Genomic DNA, 19,481 nt, shown 5'->3' with positions numbered 1-19,481 from the left:
TATTAGATACTCAATTATATATTTCAACTAAACCTGACGAGACGTCTAAACTGTCCAAGCTAACTGAGTGTATTAAAGATGTTAAAGACTGGATGACCAACAATTATCTTCTCTTAAACTCAGACAAAACAGAATTATTACTTATTGGGCCTAAATCCTGAACACAGCAGATCTCACAACTCGACCTACAATTAGAGGGATACAAAGTTAGCGTTAGCTCTACTATAAAAGATCTGGGTGTCATATTAGACAGCAATTTAACTTTTAAAAATCATATATCCCATGTCACAAAAACTGCTTTCTTTCATCTGAGAAATATCGCTAAGTTACGAAGTATGCTATCCATCTCAGATGCAGAAAAGCTAGTCCATGCTTTTATGACTTCTAGGCTGGACTACTGTAATGCACTGTTTGCTGGCTGCCCAGCATCCTCTATTAACAAACTTCAATTAGTACAAAATGCAGCTGCCAGAGTTCTTACCAGGTCTAGAAAATTTGATCACATCACCCCAATGTTATCCTCCTTACACTGGCTGCCTGTTAAGTTTCGTATTGAATTTAAAATATTGCTTCTTACATATAAAGCTTTAAATAATCGAGCTCCTGTTTATCTAACCAATCTTCTGTCTCGCTACAATCCAACTCGCTCTTTAAGATCTCAAAACTCAGGGCTTCTGGTAGTACCTAGAATAGCAAAGTCGAGTAAAGGAGGTCGAGCCTTCTCATTTATGGCTCCTAAACTCTGGAATAGCCTTCCTGATAACGTCCGAGGCTCAGACACACTCTCCCAATTCAAAACTAGATTAAAGACCTATCTGTTTAGTAAAGCATACACTTAGTGCACCACTTAGAGGTGTGATACATGTGCTTCACACAGGTGAGCTGGCTTGACAACCACCTGCAGGACACACTCCTCCTTAATACACCAGACATTGTGTTAGAAACTCTCATATGCTTTACATGTTTGTTTATGTAACTATTCACTTTTGCATCTCGCTTATATACACTATGAACAGCAGCTACGCTAATTATTTTCTTTATTCTCCATTTGCACCTGGGGATACTCATCCCAAGGCCTCTAGAGATTATGCAGCGCCATTGATGCGATCCAAGACCTGCGAAGAGATGATTCCAAGGTTTCCACAATCCTGGACCAGGCCGTATCCCGAGCTGATGCTGTGGTCACCATGGAGAGCATGAGACTGATTTCTGAAAGACCCCAGTGACAGACAAGTCCTTGCATGATCCCGTGGGCCAGCCTCCAGCCGGTTCTCCATGATGGACGTCCATCTTCTCCATTCTCCGGTGCCTAGACTGCAGCTTCACACAGGAAATTTAGCCATAGGAGAAATGGTCGTGCCCAATTGAGCCAGGTTTCTCTTGAGGTTTTATTTCCTTCACTTTGGTCAATTGGTGAAGTTTTGTTCCTCCACTGCTGTCGCCACTGGCTTGCTTGGTTTGGGACTTGTGGAGCTGCGCATGGATGTACTTGCTCTTCAGTGTTTGGACTCTCCGTAGTGAAAATTTAACCACATTGAACTGAACTTCAGCTTCAACTAACACAAGACTGAACCAGACTCTTAAAACACAGTCAACGTTCTGCCTCGTTCACCTGTGACTCCACAAGTCATGAGGACAGACATGTTCCCTATCCGCTGCTGAGACGAGTGTGCAGCAGTGAATCCTCTGGTGCAGTGCAATCTGAGCTGCATCCAATGCTTTTTAATGGGCTCACCTAACCCCACCCCCACACAGTGACTACACTAGCTACATTGAGTGCATTGTGTCTGACACTGCATCGCTAAGTGATGCAGTCTCAGCTTGCATCATGAAGTTGCCACCGTGGAATGAACCACCAACTATTCCAGTTTTACACAGCAGATGATCTTCCAGCTGCAACCCAGTTATGGACTAACTGTAAGAGTTATTTTAGCAACATGTTTAAGGGTTGACATGGAATAATAAAACATTTCTAAGATGACTGGATATCACATGCTAAACTAAAGTACAATAGGCTAATACTCCTATCTGAACATATTTAACTGTGTTCGAACGTACGTATACAGTATTTACTTCTAGTATGGAGGAAAAATTAAGGGATATTAGTCTGAATTCAGTATTAATAAAGCTGTAATGTCAAATAAACTAGCCACATTTACCATCTAACTAAAGGAAGGAAAACTAACACACAATGGTTGCTAGTAGGTCAAATGAACATTACATTTACATAAAGGACACAAATTATTACAAAAAACAAGTATCTCAAACCTCGACTGTTTTCAATCCAGCAGATGATCGCAGCCTGCAGATCTTCTTCTTCTTATAGTAGTTTAACTAAAAAAATAAAGCTGATTCAGACACTATACCTTCAGACAGGGATGTCCAGACTCGGTCCTGGAGGGCAGGTGTCCGGCAAAGTTTAGTTCCAACCCCATTCAGACACACCTGGGCTAGCTAATCAAGCTCTTACTAGGCAGTCTAGAAACATCCTCGCAGGTGTGTTGAAGCAAGTTGGAGCTAAAATCTGCAAGACACCGGCCCTCCAGGACCGAATTTGGACACCCCTGCCTTAAGATATAACCGCTCATAACAGAATTTCAATGTTCATTGCTATTATTTTTGAATAAAACCCCGCGAAACATTTCGCACGAAGATTATCTAGCCAGATGTCCCTCCTAATACCTTACATTTAGGTCTTTTCTGGACACTCAAAAGCTTTACACATTTTCTCAGTGGGGGAATCTCTTCATCCACCAGTGTACAGCATCCTAACTATATGACGGAAGGATACCAACACATGATACTAGCAGATTAAGCTAACATTCTCATTACATTTAAACAAAGGACTCGAATTACAAAAAATAAGTACCACAAACCTCGACTGTTTACTCCGATAGCTGCAGCAGATCTTCATCTTCTTACAGTAGATTTACTTTAAAAAGCAGATTCACAAACCTCAAACAAAACAAACGACATTCACTCAACAGCTTGTAAGGGAATTCTAACGGAAACGGTTCGTCGTCGGTTATTTTTTAATAAAACCCCGCGAAAATTATGGCGCGAAGTTTATCAGCCGTGGTGGAATCTGGACGTTTTTATTCGCACAATAATAAATCAGAACCATAGGCAGACTTGTACAATTTTATATGTCTGAATTCAATATTCAGTTTAGTATAAACTAGCTAGATTTCCCTCCTAATAAATACCTTATATTTAGGTCTGTTCTGGACACTCAAAAGCTTTACACATTTCCTCAGTGGGGGAATCTCTTCATCCACCAGTGTACAGCATCCTAACTATATGACGGAAGGATGCCAACACATGATACTAGCAGATTAAGCTAACATTCTCATTACATTTACACAAAGTACTCGAATTACAAAAAATAAGTACCTCAATCCTCGACTGTTTACTCCGATAGCAGCAGCAGATCTTCAACTTCTTACTGTAGATTTACCTTAAAAAGCAGATTCACAAACCCCAAACAAAACAAACGACATTCACTCAACAGCTTGTAACGGAATTCTAACGGAAACGGTTGGTCGTTGGTTATTTTTGAATAAAACCCCGCGAAAATTATGGCGCGAAGTTTATCAGCAGTGAGGGAATCTGGACGTTTTTATTCGCATAATAATAAATCAGAACCATAGGCAGACTTGTACAATTTTATATGTCTAAATTCAATATTCAGTTTAGTATAAACTAGCCAGATTTCCCTCCTAATAAATACCTTACATTTAGGTCTGTTCTGGACACTCAAAAGCTTTACACATTTCCTCAGTGGGGGAATCTCTTCATCCACCAGTGTACAGCATCCTAACTATATGACGGATGGATGCCAACACATGATACTAGCAGATTAAGCTAACATTCTCATCACATTTAGACAAAGGACTCGAATTAACAAAAATAAGTACCACAAACCTCGACTGTTTACTCCGATAGCTGCAGCAGATCTTCATCTTCTTACAGTAGATTTACCTTAAAAAGCAGATTCACAAAAATCAAACAAAACAAACGACATTCACTCAACAGCTTGTAACGGAATTCTAACGGAAACGGTTCGTCGTCGGTTATTTTTGAATAAAACCCCAAGAAAATTATGGCGCGAAGTTTATCAGCAGTGAGGGAATCTGGATGTTTCATTTGCATATTAAATCATAACAATAAATCAACTACAACACACTTATATACAATGGTCACGGTAATAAATAATCCAAAAATACAAAATGTACACCTGCTATAATAAAATGGATGAAATACGGTAGTTTGAAACAAATTTTGAAAATAATATGCCACTGATAACATTCAAGCTAAATTTAATTTCAGCATTAAGTGTAATTTAAAACCAGCCCACTGACTAGAAAACAAATACTGCATGTTATTCTGTACGCAAGTTACATAAATAACATTTTAATAATTCGAAATATTCATAATCGATTTAGCACTACACAGATATATAAAGTTATTTCTGTTCATTCTAATTATTTTAATATAATTGACATTCAACATGAATCAACTAATAATGTCACAGAAACACAAGAGCACAGAGTATTCTTTTCTACAAAAAGGTTTAATTCTGCACAACAATAAACACAAAAATGAACATTAAATTATGACATTATGAGTGAAATCTTCCTCTCTTCACTGGTGTTTCTGTGTGTTCCTGCTGCCCTCTTGTGGACAAACACAACAACTGCTGGATGAAGAATAACCTGCACAGATCTGAATAACCAGAACAGATCTGATGCGGATCGTGAAATGTGAGTGTGAATGTGTTTCTCAGTCAGTAATGATGAGTTCATCGCAGCCCCAGTCCTCATAACTCCCGTCAGGCAGATACCGGCGGATGATGATGGGGATTTTCCTGCTCCTGAAAACACAAATATGATTAAAACACACAAATAAATGTTTCCAGAAATGCATGTTTTTGTGTTCATCTAATGAATAAAGTGTGTATAATCTCAGGAAATCTTAAAATTAATTTACATATATTAAAATATAATACATTTATTATGTATTCATTGCCACATCAGCAACTTATGGCCATTTCATGGCAAAATGGATACACATAAAAACATTACATGATAAAAACAAATTTGTATTACAATAAAAAGTTACTTAGACAAATAAATAAAATAGAAATAAATAAAATTCACACAAAAATATCCTCAAAGTTAAATATGATTTTTCAGTTCAATTTTTGATCAATAATTTAAGATTCTTCCTGGTGGAACCTTTTTAAAAATATGCATCAAAGTACTCTCCTTATGAAAATATTGTCTAATGGTATTCATCATTCAATATGCTGTTTCATTAGAGTAGCTAGGCAGTAATTTCATTTAGGTGGTGCTTCAGTATACAGTAAATACAAATGAGTCAACCTAGAATGTCCAACTCGACATCTAGTATAGACAGTTTGTTCATGTCTGGTCTCAAAATTATAAATAGTAAAGCATCTTTCATTTATTTTCAGGTTAATTTCATGTAATTTATTTATTAGACATTTATTAATAATGAAATGGGGTAATATGCGTTCATGTTTTATAGATATATATGTATATTGTCATTTTATGTTGTAGGACAGTGTCAAATATGAATGTCTGCCCAGAACATCTGTGCAAACAATAAAATAAATGGAAAAAAAAAAACAATAAAACCTAAAAACAAAACAAAAACAAATGTTAATAAAATTGTACAAATGACATTTTCTTTATGTGAATAATATTACATCACATTATAGTTTACACTCTTAAATATCTGGAACTACATGAATGAATGACAGTCAATTTAAAACAGCAGCATACAGGTGAAGTCAGAATTATTAGCCCCCTTAGAATTGTCTTTTCTTTTTTTTAATATTCCCAAATTATGTTTAACGGAGCTGTTACGAGCAGTTGTTGTAGTGTAGGCCTGTGTGTGGTGTTTCTTTCCCCTCTCTCTCTCTGTCTGTCTGTCTGTCTGTCTTTCTCTCGCTCTCTCTCATTGCTAAGTATTCGCAGGTGCAGCGTTGGATCGGATCATGATTGGCAGCGGCTGTATTTAAATCTTCCGAGAGCGTGGATTCGATGGCTCCCCGCTCTCTCTCGATTCCCCGCTTCATCTCAGTGGAGATACTATTGATCATGTGATAAAATGAGTGCTCGTTGCTGATATCTCTTATGTGGCGTTTTGTGAGATGCCGATGTGACGTTGTTAATTCTAACCGGACAATCCCGATTTTCTGTCTCCCTGTCTGGCTTGAAGCATGGTAGGGAGGTTTGGTGCCTTCTGTTTATTATTTTCGTTTTCTCCTGTGTTTGCTAGTAGGGAGGTAAGTTTTCTGTATTTTATTTTATCATCTACTTTCCAGGGAAGTTTATTCTAATTTAGTTAGCTTTGTTTATAGTCATTTATTTTGGCTGAACCCCTCCCGATGTTGTTTTTGCTCCTAGTTTCTGTAAAATAAATCAGATTTTCTTGTTAAATCTCAGAGGTTGTGTTTTGGTTTATATTTTGCGGAGAGAGAGCGCGGGGGCACCAGGGATTATACATTTAAACCCTGTTATTTTTGTTACGTTTTGGTTAAACCTCTTTTTGATTAAGGATTTTTAATTTAATTTAATTTTACAGTATGTCTGATAATATTTTTTCTTCTGGAGAAAGTCTTATTTGTTTTATTTCAGCTAGAATAAAAGCAGTTTATAATTGTTTAAACACCATTTTAAGGTCAATATTATTAGCCCCTTTAAGCTAAATTTTTTTGATAGTCTCCAGAACAAACCATCATTATACAATAACTTGCCTAATTACTTGCCTTGTCTATGTTTTTATTAATTAAATGACATCACATTATAGTTTGCACTCTTTGAATGTTTGTAACTACAAAATGAATGACAGTCGATTTAAAATAGAAACATATATATTACTAATATTACTCCAATAAACTACATTAACCAATGGAGAATCTGTCATAATTACAGGCTGTAATAGTCATAGAGGTCTAGTCTTTCTGATGTGTTTTGTCGTACTTGAGCTCTTTCATTGCGATCTGCAGTGGATCCGTCTCTCCCTCCAGCTCCACCATCACCGGCGCACACATCCTGTCACACAGAAGGTGATATCACTGATGAGTAAAGCAGCTTTGTTATTGCTAACAATAAACATGATCATTATATCATCTCAAAATGTGAATCGTATATCGTCCAGCCCTAACGAGACTATAAAGCAGTAAAATCATGAATAAACTGAACACGAATTTCTATAAAGTAGACACTAAACTATTTGTGGAAAGTGCTAGATAAATAAAATAAGCCCAACAGGGTTTCCTCTTAAGCCAAATGCTAAATTCTGACTTTTACACATTATAAAAGCTGAATTTCCATGATGTACAGTGAAAGATGAAGAGAAAAACAGACAGATGTGGTGTGGACATGACCTCATGACCTCAAACACTTTTAGCAATGCAAAATACTCTTACCGGCCACTTTATTAGGTCCAAATGCTCATTAAAGCAAATTTATAATCAGCCAATCACATGGAAGCAAGTCTATGCATTTAGGCATGTAGACATGATCAAGACGATCTGCTGCAGGTCAAAGAGAGTAAAACTGGACAATAGAAGATTGGAGAAACGTTGCCTGGTCTGATGAGTCTCCATTTCTGCTGCCACATTCAGATGCTCGGCTCAGAATTTGGCCTCAACAAGATGAAAGCATGGATCCATCCTGCCTTGTATCAGCGGTTCAGGCTGGTGGTGGTGGTGGTGTAATGGTGTGGGGGAGATTTTCTTGCCCCACTTTGTGTTCATTAGTACCAACTGAGCATGGTGTCAACACCACAGCCTACCTGAGTATTGTTGCTGACCATGTCCATCCCTTTATGAGCACAGTGTCTCCATCTTCTGATGGCTACTTCCAGCAGGATAACGCACCATGTCATAAAGCACCAATCATCTCAGACTGGTTTCTTGAACATGACAATGAGTTCACTGTACTCAAATGGCCTCCACAGTCCCCAGATCTCAATCCAATAGAGCACCATTGGGATGTGGTGGAGCGATTCAGAGTGCATGCGTGTTTATTTTGTAACGTTGTGTTTGTAATGTGTATTCGGCAGTGTGTGTGTGTGTGTGTGTGTGTGTGTTGGGATTGTGTAGCGGTCACTCACGCGATCTGCAGAGCTCGTGTTCCCAGCACTCGCGCTCTCTCGTATTTGGTCATGTACGGCGTGGTGATTCTCTTCTGATTGGCCTGCTGCCCTTCACCTGCCGGCAGGATCTGAACATTCTCTTGGTCCTCCTGCACGCACCAAACACAAAGATTAACACACACGCATACAAATGCATGCACAAAACGCGCGCAAACACAAATAAGCACAGAAAACACAAAACATGGACAAAAAAGTGCAGACACAAAATACACACAAAAAAACACACAAACAAAACAAGTGCATGCTCAAAAATGCAAGGACAAAAGACATACATACAAAAGCCTGCACAAAACACACAAAGATGCACGAACTAAACACACAAATATGGATAAAACACACACAAGTGCATGCACAAAGCACAAATACACAACCTCTACACTACAGTGAAGTACTTGAATTAAATGGCTTTGATGATTCTTCTATATTAATATAAACAAATGAGCCAACACTGTAGTTTCTACAACTATAGGGTATAATATACTACAATACACCACAGTTTACTGTAGTAAAAACTAAAATATAGTTCAGTATTTATTACAGTTAATCAATTCACTATAGTTAATAACGAGGTGAAAACACTATACAGAGTATAAAACCCTTTACAACAGTGTGGTTCAAAACACTAAAGTATTACTATAGTATTTCTCCTGTGGGAATGAGAGAACCCTTTAACTATAAGACTACATTACTCAGTGATTACCAGGCAGAATATAAACAAGTGTTGCTTTAAAAGTCTGATCTTACATCTTCCACATTCTCCAGATCATCCAGAGGCTCTTCATCTTCAACATCATCGAAATCTCCGTCATCAAAACTAAACAAATAAACAAAAACAGAGGTAAACAAACAAACACTGAGGTAAACAAACAAAAACTGAGATAAACAAACAAAAACTGAGGTAAACAAAAACTGAGGTAAACAAACAAAAATCGAGGTAACCAAACAAACACTGAGGTAAACAAACAAACACTGAGGTAAACAAACAAAAACTGAGGTAAACAAACAAAAACTGAGGTAAACAAACAAACACTGAGGTAAACAAACACTGAGGTAAACAAACAAAAATCGAGGTAACCAAACAAACACTGAGGTAACCAAACAAACACTGAGGTAAACAAACAAAAACTGAGTTAACCAAACAAACATTGAGGTAAACAAACAAAAACTGAGGTAACCAAACAAACACTGAGGTAAACAAACAAAAACTGAGGTAACCAAACAAACACTGAGGTAAACAAACAAAAACTGAGTTAACCAAACAAACATTGAGGTAAACAAACAAAAACTGAGTTAACCAAACAAACATTGAGGTAAACAAACAAAAACTGAGGTAACCAAACAAACACTGAGGTAAACAAACAAAAACTGAGGCAACCAAACAAACACTGAGGTAAACAAACAAAAACTGAGGTAAACAAACAAACACTGAGGTAAACAAACAAAAACTGAGGTAAACACACAAACACTGAGGTAAACAAACAAAAATCGAGGTAACCAAACAAACACTGAGGTGACCAAACAAACACTGAGGTAAACAAACAAAAATCGAGGTAACCAAACAAACACTGAGGTAAACAAACAAAAACTGAGGTAAACAAACACACGACATCGACAATAAACCACGAATCAAGTATTCGCTATATCGGGTGAATAAAACTCAGTAGTCAGGTTTGTATAATTCACATTTAAGGTTATATCTGTTATGTCGCAGTATGGAAATGATCGCATGGTGTTGTTTTCCACACTCACTGACTTTAAACGATCGAAAACATTAAAACAATGAGCGCAGCACACGCGTTTAAAACTCACTTGTCCTCGTTATCCGACATTATTAGTGTCTTGCGTCTCCTAACCCGGTTTAAGGGGTACTTTTTAAGAAAATTGTTATGTCTGGGGTCTCACAGCTAGTTTACCGCAGCGCGACTCCAAGCGTGGAAGAAATTTCCGGTAGTGACGCACTATCACTGTCCGGGCAGAAACACGAGCCTCAGCACTGACGTTCCACAAACACGCAGATCGTTGAGCGCTAAAAAGGACACGCTTTAACAACAAAATGTGAGACGGTTTATAAAACAGCAGGATGCTAAAAACACATCGTTAAAAGTTGTTTTAAAATTTCTAATTAATATGTATCCCCATGTGTGAACATATCATTTATTTTATTTTCGGCTTAGTCCCATTTATCAGGGGTCGCCACAGCGGAATTATCCAGCATATGTTTTACACAGCAGATGCCCTTCTACCTGCAACCCAGTTCTATGAAACCCATACACACTCATTTACACACACTTATGTGATGTAATGTTTTGTTATTGTTATGTATGAGTGCTATTTGACATTCTCATCTGCAGTTATGAATGTTATAAAATTATGAATATTATGAACATAAAGGTCTGGAGGGTTTCAGTGGTCGAGGGTGAGACTTTCACAAGACAATAAACATTTAAAATATGTTTCAAGCCAAACCATACTGTAAACCTCCAGAACACTTCAAATACACTACACTGAAGGTGCAGAAGATCATTTTATTTTGTTTTATGTGTCTATGCCATGGTCAATGTGTTTGTTGCAAAGCTAAACAGCAGTTATACTCAATACCTAACATTAATACACAGTAAACTCGGTTATTATTAGCAGGAAACAGTCAGCAAACACACATATAAATCCCTCTGACCTGCAGATGAACAGATCAAATCAGATGCAGTGATTATTTCCACCAGCAGAGGGAGCTCTGAAGAGTGTCCAGACGCTGATTTCTACTGAAGTGATATAAATATAAGGCTCAGGAATCGGGTGTGGAATGACGTCACAAACTCCGCCCACACACAGGTTTGTTCCTGGTTTGAAGTAAAAGAGAAACTTCACCATCAGGTATCACGTTTGCCTTAAAAACAAGGTCAGTGGAAAAAAATATACTCAAATATATGCATTTATGTATTATAATATTCTTTATATTCAGTCGGTATAGTTGTACAAAATGCAGTAACAGTTGGTTTCACTTTCATTGACGACTTACCAAACTACGTCATTTAGAGTTTGCAAATAATACTTTAATGAAATTATATTATTAAGAAGAAACTTTAACTCTGTGTGTAAGTTCACATATCCTGCCGTACAGGTGCAGTTCTCTGTCAGAATGCAGTCGTTTTGCATGTTGGTGATTAATTACCCAGGCCTTGTATTCACCTTATTCTCCGCGTACGAGCGGGCGCGTCCACTTGAATCATTTTGGCTCGAGACTTCCGGTCTCATTTACTTCCATTCTTTTTTAGACGTTAAAAACAGCTCGTTTTGCTGCTTGGTGTTGCAAACTGATATTTTCTTATAATAATATTCTACTTTGTCTGTATTGTCATGCAAACACTTGTTTGTAGAGGGAGTAGTGTGACCGTTTTCTGCCGTTTATTATTCCTAGTCATTATTTCTAGGCTATGCATAACCTAGGTTTTAGCTCTACATTATTCCTAGGCTAAGCATAACCTAGGTTTTAGCTCTACATAGTGTTGAATCTGGTCATCATGGAGCATTATTTCTTGCACATGATGACCACACATCTTGTTAAAACACTTGGAGTTTCAGTGAGATTGTATATTTGGGGCTGGATGCTTGATCATTTCATCTTATCCAATATTCACTGGCAGGGTGCTATATATGCACCTGTCTGATGAACGCCGCTCACTTTAACGTTAATTTAGCTGAATCACTGTGCTTATCACTGGGTGACGAGCTGTTATAATATGCTTAAAGCATTATGTAAATAATATATATAATGTGTAATCAATATAACTTATGTCTAATACAACAACAAACTCTGTACCGCATTGGATGTCATTCCCTCGCTGTAAATGCTAGCGCTCCTGGTTTCTTTCTGCCACCTCCCTGCGCGCGCATCCTCAATGTTTACAAACACGGTAATTCGTCTATACGTCTGAGCACCCAAAACAAAATGGTTCGTTTTATATATTGTTTAAGGGTAAAACTTTTGCAATTGTTGAACTTGAGCTTTGTTAAACTGTTGCTTATTTTTAGCAACATGAACCATTTAAATAAAATAGTGTTGGATTAAATCAATAAATAGGAGATTAATAATATTATATATTCAGGGTAATATATAATATTATTAGCTATTAAATACTGGTGGAAACTGACTTGTATTTAAAACATTATTATAACAGAATATTAAAGATATATAACAAATCAACATAATTAATGTAGTAAAATCGATGTGATCTCTGACAGGAGGATGAAGAGACAAACATCAGGAGGAAGAAGATGATGAACTGAAGAAAGAGAAGCTGATCAACATGAGCAGCATAATAACATGAAGATCAGTAATATCAGAAATGAACAGAGAGGATGATCAGCTGATGAAGAGCAGATCAGCATGGCCAGCAGAGAGAGCAGAGGTCAGAGTTTATTCAGCAACATCTAATTAAACATCTTTCCTGGAGTTAAAACTACTAAAAACTAACTACTAGACTGGTCTTATGAGTAAAGATGTCTGAATTATGCATTATTATACAACTTTAATTGATTTGAGTTACTATTATATTACACAATTATACTATAAAGGTGAATTGAATACTATTATACTGTTATATTGTTCATGTGTTTACAATGTTGTAACAGTGATAAAGCATCTGCTAAATGCAGAAATATAAGTGTGATGTATTATGTACTGTAGTAACACTCTAATGCTGATCTTTCCTGACATGTTCTCAATTTAATGTTTTATAGCTGTTGTTCGTGATTCTGCTCACAAGAGAAGTCAGAGCAAAGAGATAGAGCACCCAGACTGTAAGTGTTTAAAAAGATGATATCACTGATTAACAGCAGGTCACAGTCTTGTTTTTAATGGATTAAAAATTGGTTGTTTCTGTTGGTGATGTTGATACAAATACTAGTACTTTTTTTTTATTTTTCAGTCTCGTTCCCTTCACATTAGTGATGCGTGGGTCTTGCTTTTATATAATAATTTGACCCGCCTTAGCCCGCCCTGCACCACTGTATACATCTTTACACCCCCCCCCCTTTTTAAACTGAAAGTGACAAATTGCTCTTTAAATTGGCAACAACTATGCTGGAAGTGCCCGTTTTGTGGCTCTTGTGTTTGTATATTTCATTACACAAGTTTGCGCTTCACGTAGCCTTTCTGAAAATCTGTCCCAAACATTAGATTTAGCAGCCTGACATTTTGTCTTGTCCTAGTAACTATTATTTGACTTTATATTCAGTTCTTGGTATCATTTCAAGCCTAGTTCACAGTCACACTACAGGATTTTAAGCCTGATTTAAAATCAGGCTGCGAGCGAGGCAAAATCTGCAGGTGCTCAGCGCTCGGCAATCCTTATGTGTGAACTACTGAACAACGCATCAAAGAGCCTCGCTGAAGCGTCGCCGACACCTCACAGACGGAAATCCAATATCTAGCATGCTGAATATTCCAGAGCAGTCGGCCAACTCGACCCCACGTGCGGTCAGATGTAGTGACGAGCTGCAGCTAATGAAAGAGCATATCAGCATGAGCTCAACAGAAACGTGTGTGAATGGCCAGAATGGGCATCGATGCACTCGCTTCATTTGTGTTAACAGGGACACCAGAGTAGGCTATATTAACAGGGGAACTAGAATTCATAGAATAACTATTAGAATCACCATACTGCTCATTCTGACCGCTCTCATATAAAACGTCATATTGTCACATCATATTTACATTCAAAGCTTCTATTGAGATATTAAATTAAGCTCTGAATGTCTGTCATCATATTTAATGACACCATTACCCTAAACATATGATCTTCTTTGTTAATACAGCCTATAAATATGTAGTTAAAATACAAGAACATGTGCAAAGCTCTGGGCCTCACTTTTATTTTTACTTTCAAACAGGAGCTATTTCCCTGTACTGAATATGCTGTTTAGAAAGATATTTCTGAAGTAAATTTATGTTTTTGCTATCAGGAAGTTGTGTTTATGTTAGCAGGAAGTTGCTAGGCAAAAAAATGCACGCATATTTAAAGTCACAGCGAAAAGTAGCAGACATGCATGCAGTCATGTTGACCAATATAGTAATTAAAGGTAGAAATGCTCAGTTCTTTACTGAATTGATTTTGTAACAAATAACGCATAAGTAACATAGTAAACATTGTAAATAACAGTCCTCCAGAATAAATGGTGACATAAGCAAATAAATAACCCAACAAATAATTCAACACCATTGTGTTGGTGGACTAAATGTGCTATATGGGAGGATGTTCTAAAGACTCTCAATCTTTCAAAATAAAAGATGATGTACAGCAATGATCGTGTGTGTGTGTGTGTGTGTGTGTGTGTGTGTGTGTGTGTGTGTGTGTGTGTGTGTGTGTGTGTGAGTTATTACGATGATAAGTACTCCATAACTAAAAGGCGTTTTCTGTTCAGCTTACACAAATTCAGCAAATATATTCTTTATAAGCTTCCCATTGATAAACAGCTAGCTGCAATGGCTGCTTACGGATTGTAGCCTTAAACTCATGTATAGCTTGTCAAGATTACTTGTGTTCTTTTTCATGTAATTTATTCATAAACATTGATGTACAAAAATAGCGCCATATTGCATCCATGTCCTGACGCTGGCTAAGAGGTGATGTTAATCCCCGACCTCAATTTCTCTTACACCTCGTCTTCCATCTTTACTTTCATTTCTTAGTTTTTGTGGCTGGCAGCAGGAGCTGCTTGGCACTTTCGTGACATGATGCCAAAGGTTTGGGGACATCACAAAAGTTATGAAAATAGATATTCCCAAATATTTAATACAGTTTATAGAGAATTACAAGCAACATATGAACATTTAAACCCCCCCCCACCAAAACCCGCCCTGGAAATAAAGTGACAATTTCTTTACCTGCCCCAACCCAACCTGCGGGTTAGGAGATGACACGTGTCACTTACATTGTAAAAGGTCCTTATTTAGCAGAGGCCTGCTAGTGAAGTGCTGTGCAGGTAAACAAACCGACAGACTCTAGAGTACAAGGTCTTTAGCATCAATGTTAGAGCAACCGACTCCCATACAAAGAGTTGCTGGTTCCATCCCAACTCGGAGTGGGCTGGGTGGTGTAGGACTGGCGGGGTTATACTTACATTTATCAAACTTTTTAAAATTATTATTACAAACGGTAACACTTTATTTTGATGGTTAGTAGAATGTCTGCTTAATATCTGCTGATACTGCTCCTTCAACAGACATTTAACTGACTATAAGAAATTTTGCAGGTACATGTCAACTTACACCAACCCCAACCATAACGGTCTACACTTGTGATGTTTGAGTCATAATGATAAATTTGACTCTTGTTGTGGTTCAGTGAGCTCTACTTCTCCTCTGAGGATTCTTCTTCTGGGTAAAAGCGTGTCAGAAAACAGCCGTGTAGGAAACTTGATCTTGGGTCGATCAGCGTTTGACAGTGAAGCTCCTCCAGATGTTGTGGAGAGAGTCGGAGGAAGACTGAAGCACAGACACGTGACGCTCATCAACAGTCCTCAGCTGCTCCACACACACCTCTCAGATGATCAGATCACACAGACGGTCAGAGAGTGTGTGAGTCTGTCTGATCCAGGACCTCATGTGGTGCTTCTGCTTCTCCAACATCAGCAGTGTTCAGCAGAAGATCAAGAGCGTGTGGAGAAGCTGCAGGACTCTTTCTCTGAGCGCCTTCTTCAACACACCCTGGTGCTCAGCACACAAGAGCCCACTGAACCCAATCAGATCCTGCAGAAGATCATCCAGATGTGCTCAAACAGACACTTCAGTCTTCAGAGAAGCAGCTCTGCTGATCATCTTCTGCAGGCCTTTGAGGACATTGAGAAGAGCAATAAGGGACGACACCTGATTTCTGCAGCTCAATACAAAGATTCAATGCGAGAACAGACTGAGTTTAATGAGAGACTGAGAGAAGAGAGGGAGAGGATGGAGAGAGAGAAAGAGGAGCTTCAGTCTAAACATGAAGAGGAACTAAACAGGATGAAGATCCAGATTGAGCAACTAAACAGAGAAAGAGAAGAACTGATGACGAGACATGAAGAAGAGAAAGAGAGAATGGAGATGATGATGGAGGAGGAACGACAGAAACAGGAGAAAGAGAAGAAGAGGAGAGAAGAAGAGTTCAGAGAGAGAGAAGTGCGATATAAAAGACTGATTAAAGAACGAGAGCAGAAGGAGAATGAACTGCTTGAACCGATGAAGCTGGAGCGAATGCAGAGACAGAAACCAGAGGAACGACTGAGAAGAGAAGAGAAAGAAGAGAAACAGAAATCTGAACTTCATAAGAGACGCCAAAGTCCAGTTAGTGCTCAGACATCAGGTGAGAGATGATTTTAAAAATATGATTTACTACTTTTAAATTACTGGAAAACATCAGTAGTAAGAGGTCGTCTGTGTTTCATTTATTTTACATGATCGCAGACAGTTTGTGAAAAACACATGTGAACAAATCAAAGTAAAGCTTTGCTGATTTTAAATATATGTTTAAATACATTAAATATGAAAATGCATGTCATGTTCATCCATCACAGGTGGATGGGATAAATAAACTACACTTGTTTTTGCTCCCATTTTTCAAGAGCTTATCTAAAAAATCTAAACTTTATATCTTTTGTATAAGTGAGCACTTCTCCTTTGTTGAGATAATCCATCCTCCTCACATGTGTGGCATGTCAGGATGCTTATTAAACAGCATGATTGTTGCACAGGTGTGCTCTAAGCTGGCCGCGATAAAAGGGCACTCTAAATGTGCAGCCATTTTTGTCTTTACATTTGTGGTTCTCCTTATTCCGTTTTTCAGCCATGTTGCTGCTGTAGCTGATGTGTTCAGTGAAATGTCTCATACCCCTGAAAAAATATCCATTTGAATTGCTGTTATGGCATTTGCCCTTACCCCTATGCCTTCAAGGTAAAGAGAATTGGGACGCCTGACCCCTGAATGCACAAACCGAGGGGTAGTGGAAAGTGGATAGGCTAAGGCAGGGGTGCTCAGCCCTGTTCCTGGAGATCTGTCTTCCAGCAGAGGTTAGGTCCAGAATTTATCAAACACACCTAAACCAGCTAAGGTGACAGGTGTGATTGATCAAGGTTGCAGCTGAACTCTGCAGCCAGGTAGATCTTCAGGAACAGGGTTGAGCACCCCTGGGCTAAGAGATAGAAATGGAATTGGGCCTTAGACAAAAGCGTGAACAATATTTGAGCGAAGTAGGCCTTTGTGTACATTGAAAAAGATCTTTGAGTTTAGGCCATGAAAAATGGGTGCAAAACAAAAGTGTTGCAATTAATTTTTGTTGAGTGTATATTAGTTTCTCAGCCCTGTTCTTGTACGTTGTATAATCACTGTGTCTCCTATATTAAACACACCCGACTGAACTGATCTGTTCATCTATGGATGCAAAACTAGAATCTGCTTTGCTAATAAAGAGAAACATGTTAAATTATCCAATGCTGAAAGATTCAGGAACTCTGCATTAAAACACAGTTACAGCGAAACAAGAACACAAAACTCCAAATAAAATTTGTTTGCAAAACTATAAATGTAATTTTAATTCACAGGATTTTATCTTAATAAGTGAATTATTAGACAATAATGCACACTTGAGGTTGTAATGTGGTGAAGCTGTGTTGCTTCTGCGTTTACCTCAGGTGTGCATTATTTTCTAATAATTCAATTGCCCGTCTCCTGCCCCATGACACATTTTAATAATGGTCGGGTTTCATTATGAAAATCAATAAAAATCATTGGTGTAACATCAATGGCAAATTATTGCTTGCGTTTCTTTTTACAGCAAGTGAAACAATGCGACCTAAGGAAACTGTAATGAAGAGCCAACAGCCAGAACACACTCTAGTCTCCAGTCTCCCATCCAGATGGATTGTTCTTCTGGGTAAAACAGGAGCTGGGAAAAGATCAGCTAAAAACACAATCCTGGGACAGAGAGAGTTCAGATCTGAGATGAGAGTGCGTCCAGCAACCAGTGAATGTTCAGCAGCTCAGGCCACAGTTTCAGGCAGATCTGTGTCTGTAGTCGACACTCCTGGATTTTTTCACCCTTTTATAGACAATGAAGAGGTAATGATGGAGATCAGCAGAAGTGTGTATATCTCCAGCCCTGGACCTCACGCTTTCCTCATTGTGTTCAGTGTAAACATGAGATTCACTGAACAGGAGCTGCAGATTCCTCAGATGATGGTGAAGATGTTTGGTGAAGAAGTGCTGAAATACTCCATCATTCTCTTCACTCATGGAGATCTGCTGGAAGGGTGGTCAGTAGAGGAGTTCATTGAGAAGAACAATAGAGTAAGATCTTTAGTAGATCAGTGTGGAGGCAGATATCAGCTGCTGAACAACAGAGATGTGAATAACAGAGAGCAGGTGGAGGATCTACTGCAGAAGATTGACTCAATGATAGAGCAGAATAGAGGAGTACACTACAGTATCCAGATGTATGAAGACGCTCAGAGATTCAGACGAGAGGAAGAAAAGAGGAGACCAAGAGAAGAAATGGAGAGAAAACCACAAGAGGAAAACAAATACAAGAGGAGATTGAGAAAATGATAACAGAGAGTCAAAGGAGGAAGTGAAGATCTATGGAGCAAATAGGAAGAGAAATAAAGCCAAACCATAGTTGATCCTCCTGGACTGTATGACACAATGAAGATGTTAATGACAAAGAGTATACTATGACTGAATTATATATATATATATATATATATATATATATATATATATATATATATATATATATATATATATATATATATATATATACATACACATACATATACACACACACACACATATATATATATATATATATATATATATATATATATATATATATATATATATATATATATATATATATATATATATATACACACACACACTCACATACATGCATACATGCAGTGCATCTAGAAAGTATTGATAGCGCTTCACTTTTTCCACATTTGATTATGTTACAGCCTTATTCCATAATGGATTAAATTGATTTATTTCCTCAACATTCTACACACTATCCCCCATAATGACAATGTGAAAAAAAGAGTTTTTAAAGTTGCTGAAAATATATTAAAAATAAAAAGCTGATAAATCAGATGTACATCAGTATTGACAGCCTTTGCTCAATACTCTGTTGATGCACCTTTGGCAGAGATTACAGCCTCAAGTCTTTCTGACTATGATGCCACAAGCTTGGCACACCTGCCTTTGGGGATTTTTGCCCATTCCTCTTTGCAGTACCTCTCAAGCTCTATCAGGTTGGATGGG

The 19,481-nt window shown here is 37.8% G+C and overlaps 2 protein-coding genes across 2 annotated transcripts; one reads left to right on the top strand and one right to left on the bottom strand.

Annotated features, from left to right (window-relative positions):
* Positions 1 to 4,554: 4,554 nt before the first annotated feature.
* Positions 4,555 to 10,146, bottom strand: polr2f (RNA polymerase II, I and III subunit F). Its single transcript, XM_056453055.1, has 5 exons — positions 10,000 to 10,146; positions 8,935 to 9,004; positions 8,149 to 8,279; positions 7,011 to 7,082; positions 4,555 to 4,873 (listed from the first exon to the last, which is right to left on the bottom strand). Exons 1-5 carry the CDS (start codon positions 10,017 to 10,019, stop codon positions 4,783 to 4,785), a joined length of 384 nt encoding a protein of 127 aa, XP_056309030.1. The 5' UTR covers positions 10,020 to 10,146; the 3' UTR covers positions 4,555 to 4,782.
* An 867-nt stretch (positions 10,147 to 11,013) lies between these two features.
* On the top strand, positions 11,014 to 18,908 carry LOC130220765 (GTPase IMAP family member 8-like). The gene is made up of 5 exons (XM_056453001.1): positions 11,014 to 11,086; positions 12,430 to 12,596; positions 12,928 to 12,987; positions 15,534 to 16,529; positions 17,998 to 18,908. Exons 2-5 carry the CDS (start codon positions 12,575 to 12,577, stop codon positions 18,765 to 18,767), a joined length of 1,848 nt encoding a protein of 615 aa, XP_056308976.1. The 5' UTR covers positions 11,014 to 11,086; positions 12,430 to 12,574; the 3' UTR covers positions 18,768 to 18,908.
* Positions 18,909 to 19,481: the final 573 nt, after the last annotated feature.

The sequence above is a fragment of the Danio aesculapii genome, chromosome 3, assembly GCF_903798145.1.
Source record: "Danio aesculapii chromosome 3, fDanAes4.1, whole genome shotgun sequence".
Taxonomy (NCBI): Eukaryota; Metazoa; Chordata; class Actinopteri; order Cypriniformes; family Danionidae; genus Danio; species Danio aesculapii.
The sequence above is the reverse complement of the archived record's forward strand: the minus strand, read 5'-3'. Positions and strand labels throughout refer to the sequence as shown.